The following is an 11,038-nucleotide window of genomic DNA, read 5'->3' as shown; positions in this document are numbered from 1 at the left end:
AATTTGTAGCAGAAACTCCTGTGGGAAATAAACAACTCCTGTGAATGAAGTCATTTGTTTGACATTGTTATATTTCCCCTGTGCTTGCCGGAACCATGTAGGAAATGAGAAGTTGTTTTTCACTTGTTAACAAACATCGGGTTATTTAGAGAGCGTTATCGATACCAAGTCACTGACATCGGTTTTGAACCCGTGGTGCGATGAGGTTTTACGTGATTTTAAATCACTTTATTTTGCAGACTGCAAGACCATTAATTATGGTTAAAGTCGTTGTTTTGAGTTTTTTTGTAATGTTATTGGTTTTGCAACTTGGGCTGTCACACCAGCAACAGCAAGTTTGCAGGGTGGCATGTGTTTGTGACGGGCAAGAAACAGATGAACGACCAAACAATTTAAAAGGGGCAAAAGGTGAGGTTGGACGACCTGGTAAAAGAGGTCCTCCCGGCCGACGTGGAAAAAAAGGAACCCAAGGACCATCAGCTGACCGGGACGAATTGGTCACTCTAATTCAAGGTATGTTAAAGATTGTTAAATTGTTTCCGTGTAAATCAAAAACGTGAGCAATATGTATTTTGGCATGCCTTCATGCTCCAAGTGTTGCATGACACAGTATGTTTTTGGAGAGTAATTATTTTTAACACGTCTGTTATTTTCATCTGTTATTTTCTCAGAGTTGATGAGAGAAAACTCAGCTGCATTTAACCAAACACTTCAAAGTAAAAGAAGAATCACAAGCTAAATATTGCCGATATATTTCAATACAACAAATTGTGTGCAATTGTCTTAACGAGCTGTCTGTAACTAAATGTATTCGGAATTAATGTTGTTTATTTTTGATAGTTGTACAGCGTAAAAGACAAAAATTATCTAAAATCATGCATTTTAACGATAACTTCTGTGTTATTTATCAACTGTAAAAAACGCTCGAATGATCATTTGCATAGCAGAAATAAATAGAAGTTTTATTTGTAGTGCTTCTGCAAAGGTTGGAACAAACCGAAATCCTTCTCAATCAAAGTTCAAACAGTTAAGATGATTACTCTATGTTCAGACTGTAGTATAATCCTAAATATTTCTAATGCGATTTGCTTACATGTTATTGCGCTTTTTATTAACAAATCAGCTTGTAAGTTCGCCATTTATCCGACAGGACCTGATGACCTGGAACTCCATCCCACCACAACATTCACTGCAACTTCCTGCAAAACTTCCCAAGTTCAAGGTCGTCAGTTCCTAACATCTGGTGAAGAAGTTTACTGCGATGATGGTTGGAGGGTAATATATATCTTTTATCTTATTCTCTTATTCAAATAAAATCTTATGCAAAGAGAATAAAAACCAAGTAAATTCATGTTAACAATCAAGCAAAACCTCGTCTATCATGCACCTGACGCAAAACACTTCTCAATGCATAACAGTAACTTAAACCACGGTGTCACAAAATCAACACAATCCGTACATCTACGCTACGCATTCAATGTGTTACATATTTAAGGTACAACAGCAATCAACAAAATTATTTTCACAATAAAATTGTATTGCAAATATATTAGTTACCATGATTTCATTTCTTACAAAGTTGTGGAGTTTATTTTCGCTAAAATCTGTTGGTATAAGTTGCTCAGTTTTTTACAAGTTGGTATTGTTACAGAGTAATGTTGACATGCAAACAAACCAAGTCCACGTTGAATTCTACTGCTGTATTTACCATTAGGTGTTTCAACACCGCTTCGATGGCTCGGTTGATTTCAACAGAGTTTGGGTGGATTACAGAAACGGGTTTGGAAGTGTATCGTCAGAATTTTGGATGGGTTTGTATCACAACTATATATTCGTCTCGCTTTTATACTATTGTTACGACAGTGGCAGTTGAACAAATAAACTAATTAACAAATACAATCACCTGGAAGTTAGAACTTTTGTATTGTGTTGAAATATTCCACTTTGCTGCAGGATTGGAAAAGTTACATCAGTTTATCAGTTCCTCCACACGGTGTCGGCTCCGAGTTGATCTTTGGGATTATGTGAACAGCCACGCGTATGCTGAGTACAGGTGGGTATTTGTAACCTTAAATCAAGTATCATTCCATACAACACGTTTTTGACAGTGCTGCTAGCTTTTCACTTGTAGCAAAACACATTGCATGCAGAAAAAATGAAAAAAATTGCAAGAAGTTGTAGTATTTTGGGTTTCACTTTTGATAACGTGCGAATGCTGGCCGTCTCTTTTTTGGGAACTACCGCTATTGCAAGCAAACAACCTTAACCCTTGGTGTGTGTTCGGTAGTTAATCACACTTTAAACGCGAACACACACATAGACTTATTACAACAATACAATCTCGTATTTTATGTTTTGCAGCAATTTTCGCATTGGTGACGAAACGAGTTCATACCGCATACAATTTTCCGGCTATTCTGGCAACGCGGGCGACAGCATGACTTTACATAACGTAAATTCCATGAGGTTTATGACCAGAGATAGGTAAGGATCAAATACCACGTGAAGTTGCATAGCTGAGTTACAAACTGTCTACAATTACAGGCCTAACGGTGGTTGTGTGTCAAGTCGAGGTGGTCCGTGGTGGTACGGATCCTATTGCACGGCGACCCGACTTAACAGTCGATGGACGCCAATTTCCACCACAGAATTAGACACCATCAGTTGGTGGCTTTGGAAACGTAGTTACGGTGGAATTAAAGCAACAATGATGAAAGTTAAATGCCAGTGATTATTTGTCCATAAATATGACTGCGTTATGTTTACTATTGTCACAAAACTGAACGAACTTTGATGTAAAATATACTTGATAATAAATCTCACCCACTTACCAAACATTTTGTGGTCACTGGATCCTTCTATGAAGAAGTCTAACCCCCATATCAAAAAATTTAAAATATAATGGAATTTCCTGATGAGATTTTCTTTTAATTCAAAAGATACAAAAATTTTCAAATCGTCCAACCTGACAGCCGCCGGCAAATTGCAGTTCCTTTGTCTTCGCATATAAACGAAAATAAAATATGATTACCGCAGGTACAACAGCTATTTAGTTTGCACTGCACTAATTCTTCTATTTCAAGTCGCTTCCACAAAGCAGAACTGCATGCCTTGGAAATTTTCCACTTTAAACCACGGAGAAAAATATGATAATTAATTTTTAAACAAAAACACCACATTTGCAACAACAAGCTGCTCTTGTGCAAAAAGGTTTTTTTATGGGTTTTGTCACAGCGGTAGAAGCAGTTCCTTCAAAAATTCTAACAATATTCCACCTGCTACAAATCGAACAGTCGTTATTTCACAAAAATTCATTACTGATTTGATATCATTGTCTTACGTCACATTTTAACAAACGTCATTATGTTGTTACAAAACAGTGGGAGAGACGCAAGCTCAGGTTGGGAAAGTTTTGCAGCACATAATTTAACAGGAATCTCCCACACACAAACTAACAACGAAACTTACCTCAGACATATCCCCGCGGTTTGAAGTGCGCCCGACAAGTCAGCCCGATGACTCACTGACCACAATATGACCGACTTTGCTTCGCAAGAAAAAGGCATTGGCAAATATATATAATATAGTTTACAGAAACGCTTTTATTATTCTCAACACAGTTATTTCAAGGTTTGCTGGGAGATGAAGAATATGAACAAGTTCCTCACTTTTGTGATTTTGGTGGTTCTTCTGACAGCGCAAGCATCGGTGGGTTAACTAATTTGTATTTCAAATACAACCAATTTTGATTCTATATTGTTGACTCAGTTATCAGGCTTTTGAAAATTCGCAATGATTGAAACCAATTGAAAACATTTGTCTGAGCATCTGTAGAGTCTTTGTTGATCATATTCACAACCTCTTCCAACAGGTGGCCAAACGACTGACTGGAAACAAATATTTGTCAAAGTTACGTTCAGAACTTAAAAGAATGTAGATTTTCCTGGTGTTTTTTGGTGCAATTGTTCTGACATTTATTGAAACAACATTTGTGGTGGTGAGTTTCTTACCTATTTACACTTTACGATGCTAAAACGTGTTTGCGGGCACCTGGTCTGTGGTTATTCATCAAGATTAGGCATTAATTGCTAAGTTGTCTGTTTTTTGTTTTTTTTTATTTCTCTATGCTTAAAATAGCAAATATTTTTTACAGAACCGGGCATTACTGTTGCTGTATGGGTTTAACACCAGCTGTCTGACTAAGCAGAGAAGCAAGAAGCGTGCTTCCTGTTGCTTATCTGACATACTGATACCGCAAATTTACCTTCGGTTGCAGGGACCAGGGTTTTTTATTGTCTATGCTTCAAATAGCCAAAATGTAGATGGATCTGTTTTCAATTCAGACTTACGTATGACACGATCAGGTCATGCCACTCACACGTATATGTGGAAAGTCCCGCATTTCAGAGGTCGGTTGCTCGCGGTTTTTGTTCAACGCAGTCACCCACGCTCTTTTCTATTTATTTTTTCAAAATCCTGTCTGCGTCGCAATCGATTCTTATTGTATTTCTCACAAAATAAAACATCAACAAACTAAAAGTGTGCAAGCAGACGTAGTTTCAGTCATAATAGCATCGAGCAAAACATTCAAAACTAACGACCCCGGTTACAAAATATCAAGTTTGCACCAACGCAGTTGTTTAAGTTTTGAGTTTAACACCTGGTGTTGCTCCAGGCTAACATTGGATTTAATGTATTGACATAAAATGTGAAACTATCAACCTCACAACCTGCAGTGGGAAAACGTTTTCTTAATAAACTCTATTTATCAGAATTGTTTGTTTGAATGATACAAATTCCTCAAAAAGTCAACCAACTTTAGTCGAACATAAATCGACAGAAGTGCATTCCCCCCAACAAAACAGAATGATCGGAAAACGTCATATACAGAAGCCTACTCAGATTTTTCACTTCTATTTAACTTTCGTGTTGGAGCACAAGCAGTTCTGTTGTACCAGTAGAGTTGGTTGTGAATTTCTCGACGTGAATTTCTCAATGTCACAGGAAATTCAACATGGAAATGTGATATTTCATACGTCCCAGAATTAGTTGTTCGGCCACCAAACCACCTGCGTCACTGAACTTGCTATTGAGACTTCTAGTAACAAACTTGTTTATTTCAACAACACATCCCATTATTATTATCACAGAGTCGCTTGATATTTTTACCAGCAAAAAAGAAGCCCAGATGGGGGAGGTTTCCTGTGCGATGAAAGTGTCGAGTGCTTGTTGAAAAACATCACAAATTAATTAATTTTAACAAAATTCTGCTACAGGTTTCATTAGTTTGTTTGTAATCTACTCATATAACCATCAACGTCACACGAAAAATCTGCCGGAAGCGCAGAGCATGATTTCACAGCGATTGATTGAGACTGAACTTATGTTGCTTAAAAACAAGTCCTTGCTGTTCACGTGTGAAAACGGTATTTTAAGTAATATCGTCGCACGACACAGGGTCGATTTTATATCAACAAATATGTTTTTACCGGTCCCTCGTCCCTATCAAATTCATTACATACTGTTCTTATTTGTAACGTAAAGTTCGTTTGATGACGGGTTAAACTTATAAATGCTGCTTGCTTGTTTTAACGATTGATAAAACTTCTCTTGGACCATAGGAAAAAACATGGACCTTAAAGCTGTATTGCAATAAAACACAAATTAAAAACCATTAATATTTACAAAACGAGTCAAAATCCAAATTGAAACCAAACATGTTTCATATCCAGATAATACGTTATAGGTTGAAACAGTGGTTATTTGTATGCAGCTTACACAATGTTTTATATCGTTGCAAAATGTACAAATAAAGAGTAGAAAAATATTGTGTTCAATGTGACATAATTTACCAATATTAAAAAAACTAGGCTGTTATCCAGTTACAATATTAACTAGTGTTTTTTATCTAATACAATATTTGAGCAAATTAATCGGAATTGCTCTTCTGGCACTTAGTTTCTAAAGTGTTTATTGGAAACCAACGTTTCGTCTGCTATCCGGCGAGACTTCTTTAGGGTTATGTCAGTTTTTTCTGCGTTTTTAGTGTTTTATGTGCGTGATGCTTCACTGTTGACATAACCCTGAAGAAGTCTCGCCGGATGGCAGACGAAACGTTGGTTTCCAATAAACACTTTAGAAACTAAGTGCCAGAAGAGCAATTCCGATTAATTAGTATGCCTGGCAACAAAAATAGCAGAATATTTGAGCTGCTTACAATGTTTATCATATTAAACACCACTGCTACAATACATTTGTTGCAAGCAAGACCACATAAATTATCATATGTTTTCTATCAATTCAAAGCCGTTTTGTGAATTTTGTCTAATATACAGGCACGGAAAGAACAAACATAACAAAATGAGCCAGTTTGCCGAACAACTCAATGATTGCCTATAAAAATTTTTTGTTTTTCTTTACCAAACCGGGATTTGAACCCGGGATATCCCGGGCACGAATCCCGGTCAGGTTTGTTTGCTTGGTATTCAGGTCGGGCGCTTGGTCAGTGCTGCCAAAAATTACGTACTGTTGCATCTATAAAACGTGTCTTTTACTCCCACTAGCGGCGAAAGATTTAATTCATCGGCTGCTTGTGGAGGACACTAAACAGCGCTACACAGCCGAGCAAGTTCTCTCTCACCCATGGATTCAGTCGGAAGGTTCGTACAAAGGACCAAATCTTCAACGTGAAAGAACTTGGAGAAGAATTTCGGCGACAGAAATCGCCGTAAGGTGGCGCTATCGCAGCAGGCAGTCTAGTGATTTCTATGTCTCCCCCTCTCTATTTTCACGTCAACGTCTTTCGAGAATCCACTGCTGAAATCTTCAAACTGCGAACTTTTTGACGATAATCGTGTTCTTGAATTCTTTGTGACCCTGCCACGAAAGTTTTGTGACATCATAAAGATGATGTCCTAGTCGTTCCATCCGATTTTTACACACTTCTTTATTTTCTTTTTCTTTCGAAAAGAAAGTTTGTACAACTCCATAACAAGTTGATTCGCAGTCACGGTTTTTTTCCTTTCCATCCACAATCAGACATTTGCGCGCGACTCAAACTGACCATGATAATCGCAAATCTATTTATCCGATCTTAAGGGATTTGACTGCAGGGTCAGAATGAAAAAACAACGAAAACACAAATTTGCTGGTCCCTGTGTAATAAATGGCGAGAAGTTTGAATTTCCACCGGTTCCCAATCTCTGTGTGTTGTTTGACATTGATATATTTCGCCTGTGCTTGCAGGAATCATGCGGGAAATGAGAAGTTGTTTTTCACTTGTCAGAAAACATCGGGTTATTTAGAGAGCGTTATTGATACCAAGTCACTGACATCTGTTTCAAACGCAACATGACATCGGTTTCAGATCTTGTGACGCAGAATGTTTTATCAAATACAACATGATGCAACATTCTGCCTTACACGGTCACCTAATTGCATTCAACATCACCAAGGTTCTGGAGAGGGAGGCAGATAACACAAAGCACCATTTTTCTAGAAGCGCTTCACATACAAAAGAACAATATCTGTGTAAATGACGGGGAACAGTGCGTATATTTCCCGGTGTTTACAAGAACTTGTTTTAACTGTTGTTCCCGCGTTTTAATTATATCAGGTGAATTTACAAGCGGTGTTAAGTGCCCCCTACTTTATTTTTTCGTGAATGTACAGTTTTTGGTGTTTGTTTGTGTGATGCATCTATACCCTGATGATGCCCAGCTGTATCGCAGGTGAAACGTGGGACAATAAAAGTCACGATAATTGTGCCAGAAGGGTAGATTATAAAAAATTATAAGTTATTTTTGTAGTTCGCCAACTCTGCTATTATTGGAAAAAAGAAAACGTAAACTTTGCTTCTTGGTGATTAGTTATTTGCGATTACTTGCGACCAGGTAAGACATGACTGCAAAAGCATTGAGTGCTTGCAGGCACCATGTAGGAAATGAGAAGTTGTTTTTCACTTGTAAGCAAACATCGGGTTATTTAAACAGCGTTAGTGATACCAAGTCATTGACAACGCTTTTAAACCCGTGGTGCGATGAGGTTTTACGTGATTTTAAATCACTTTATTTTGCAGACTGATTGAAAATTGCAACAGTAATTATGGTTAAAGTCGTTGTTTTGAGTTTTTTTGTAATGTTGTTGGTTTTGCAACTTAAGCCGTCACACCAGCAACAGCAAGTTTGCAGGGTCGTATCTGTTTGTGACGGACAAGAAACAGATGAACAACCAAACAATTTAAAAGGGGCAAAAGGTGATGTTGGTCGACCTGGGAAAAGAGGTCCACCCGGCTCACGTTGTCAGAAAGGAACCCAAGGACCACTAGCTGACCGTGACGAGTTGGTCACTCTAATTCAAGGTATGTTATTAATTGTTTCCATGTAAATCAACACAAAAAACGTGAGCAATTTGTATTTTGGCATGCCTTCATGCTCCAAGTGTTGCATGATACAGTGTGTTTTTGGAAAGTAATTATTTTTAACACGTCTGTTATTTTCTCAGAGTTGATGAGAGAAAACTCAGCTGCATTCAACCAAACAATTCAAAGTAAAAGAAACATCCAAAGATAAATATTGCCTAAATCTTTCAATACAAAAATTGTGTGAAACTATCATAGTGGGCTGTCTGTAACCACATGTTTTCGGAATTAATGTTGTTTATTTTTGTTAGTTGCACAGCGTAAAAAACAAAAATTACCGAAAACATGTATTTTACCGACTTTTGTGTTATTTATCAACTGTATGAAGCGCTGAAATGATCATTTGCATAGCAAAAATAAATTGAAGTTTTGTTTGTAGTGCTTCTTCAAAGGTTGAAACAAGCCGAAATCCTTCTCAATCAAAGTTCAAACAGTTAAGATGATTAATCTATGTTCAAATTGTTGTATAATCCTAAATATTTCTGATGTGATTTGCTTACATGTTATTGTGCTTTTTATTAACAAATCAGCTTGTAAGTTTGCCATTCCCGCGACAGGACCTGATGACCTTGAGCTCCATCCCACCACAACATCCACTGCAACTTCCTGCAATACTTCCCAAGTTCAAGGTCGTCAGTTCCTAACATCTGGTGAAGAAGTTTACTGCGATGATGGCTGGAGGGTAATATATATCCAGCAAAACACTTCACAATGCTTAACAGTATCTTAAACCACGGTGTCTCAAAATAAATGCAATCCATACATCTACGGTACGCATTCCAGGTGTAACAAATTTAAGGTACAACAACAATCAACAAAAACAATGTCACAATGAAATTGCATTGCAAGTATTATCATGATTTGATTTATTACAAAATCGTTCAGTTTCTCTTCGATAAAATTAGTTGGTATGAGTGGCTCAGTTTGTTACATGGTGGTATTGTTACAGTGTAATGTTGACATGCAAACAAACCAAGTCCTCGTTGAATTCTGCTGCTATGTTTACCAATAGGTGTTTCAACACCGCTTCGATGGCTCGGTTGATTTCAACAGAGTTTGGGTGGATTACAGAAACGGGTTTGGAAATCTATCGTCTGAATTTTGGATGGGTTTGTATCACAACAATATATTCGTCTCGAATATTTTTTACAATCGAAACGTCTGCAGCATGAAGTTCTCAACCGTTGTTTTGGCTATCTTGTTTGTATTAAAGATATATAAAACCGTCAGTTATGTTCCTATATTCGTCTCGCTTTTATACTATTTTTACCGACAGTGGCAGTAAAACAAATAAAAAAATGAACAAATAAACTCACAATTACCTTGAAGTTACAACTTTTGTACTGTGTTGAAATATTCCATTTTGCTGCAGGATTGGAAAAGTTACATCAGTTTATCAGTTCCTCTACACGGTGTCGCCTCCGAGTTGATCTTTGGGATTATGAGAAAAGCCACGCGTATGCTGAGTACAGGTTGGTATTCGTAACCTTAAATCAACTATCATTCCATACTATAGGTTTTTGACAGTGCTGGTAGCAAAACGTAGTTTTTTGGGTTTCACCTTTACTACCACACATATAGCTGTCTCTTTTCGGGGAACTCCCGCTCTTGTTAGCAAACAACCTTAACCCCAGGTGTGTGTTCGGTAGTTTATCACACCTTAAAAGCGAACACACACATAAAGAGTCATTACAACAATACAATCTCCTATTATGTTTTGCAGCAAGTTTCGCATTGGTGACGAAACGAGTTCATACCGCATACAATTTTCCGGCTATTCCGGCAACGCGAGCGACAGCATGTTTTTATACAACATAAACAGAAGCAAGTTTGTGACCAGAGATAGGTGAGGATTAAATACCACGTGAAGTTACATAACTGAGTTACAAGCTGTCTACAATTACAGGGATACCACTGGTTGTGTGCGAATACGAGGTGGTCCGTGGTGGTACAGATCCTGCACGACAACCCAACTTAACAGTCGATGGACGCCAACTTCCACCACAGAATTAGACACCATCAGTTGGTGGCATTGGAAACGTAGTTACGGTGGAATTAAATCAACAATGATGAAAGTTAAATGCCAGTGATTATTTGTTTAAAAGTATCGCTGCCCAATGTAACATTATCACAAAACTGAAAGAACATTGGCAAGATGATTTTTTCTGTTCACTTGATTTCGAAACGCATCTCCTCTAAATATTTTCATGAATCAAAAACCCTTCGTCCCTTGCATGATTCAGCCAAGGCACAGTCCTTCCTAACCGCGGTTCGCCAGGTATTCTCTAAGTATCCTGACATGGGCGCAAGTGTATTTGTGATCCAGCCATGCCAATACCTATTATTCAAACCATCTTATTCCATATTCTTTGTAACCTCGTTATGACCGCGCTTGAACTCAGCTGAACACATGTGGGTGCCCACTCTGCTCTCAGTATATGTTCCGTACATCAGTGTCGCGGGTCTAGCTTTATTTTAGTGGTTTCTTCACACTTCATTAACAACATCATTAAACTGTTAATTACTTTCTAATACAACTTTAATTTGTTTGCAATTTTGATGTTGTGTAGTGGTCACGTGGTCACGTGAAATCCACTTTGGGCTTACAACACATGCTGC

At 37.7% G+C, this 11,038-nt stretch overlaps 1 protein-coding gene across 2 annotated transcripts; it reads left to right on the top strand.

Annotated features, from left to right (window-relative positions):
- Positions 1-255: 255 nt before the first annotated feature.
- LOC145908649 (angiopoietin-related protein 7-like) lies at positions 256-10,799 on the top strand. Of its 2 annotated transcripts, none has more exons than XM_082995967.1 (8): positions 256-513; positions 8,503-8,547; positions 8,799-8,852; positions 8,977-9,101; positions 9,432-9,528; positions 9,792-9,891; positions 10,143-10,265; positions 10,326-10,799. In XM_082995967.1, the coding sequence occupies exons 1-8, from the start codon at positions 258-260 to the stop codon at positions 10,507-10,509; spliced, it is 984 nt and encodes a 327-aa protein (XP_082852093.1). In that variant the 5' UTR covers positions 256-257; the 3' UTR covers positions 10,510-10,799. The 2 variants fall into 2 exon arrangements, with proteins under 2 accessions (XP_082852093.1, XP_082852092.1); XM_082995966.1 differs by lacking the exons at positions 8,503-8,547; positions 8,799-8,852; positions 8,977-9,101; ... (2 more) ...; positions 10,143-10,265; positions 10,326-10,799 and adding exons at positions 672-716; positions 973-1,026; positions 1,151-1,275; ... (2 more) ...; positions 2,362-2,484; positions 2,545-2,821.
- Positions 10,800-11,038: the final 239 nt, after the last annotated feature.

The sequence above is a fragment of the Ascidia mentula genome, chromosome 7 (assembly GCF_947561715.1).
Source record: "Ascidia mentula chromosome 7, kaAscMent1.1, whole genome shotgun sequence".
In the NCBI taxonomy this organism is placed as follows: domain Eukaryota; kingdom Metazoa; phylum Chordata; class Ascidiacea; order Phlebobranchia; family Ascidiidae; genus Ascidia; species Ascidia mentula.
The sequence above is the reverse complement of the archived record's forward strand: the minus strand, read 5'-3'. Positions and strand labels throughout refer to the sequence as shown.

What these genes read in the sequence shown, in the direction of transcription:
- LOC145908649 (XM_082995966.1), top strand. Translation starts at nt 258, where the DNA reads ATGGTTAAAGTCGTTGTTTTGAGTTTTTTTGTAATGTTATTGGTTTTG. An exon ending in ATTGGTCACTCTAATTCAAG is followed by an intron (nt 514 to 671) that starts GTATGTTAAAGA and finishes TTATTTTCTCAG; the next exon opens with AGTTGATGAGAGAAAACTCA. An exon ending in ATCGTCAGAATTTTGGATGG is followed by an intron (nt 1,812 to 1,953) that starts GTTTGTATCACA and finishes ACTTTGCTGCAG; the next exon opens with GATTGGAAAAGTTACATCAG.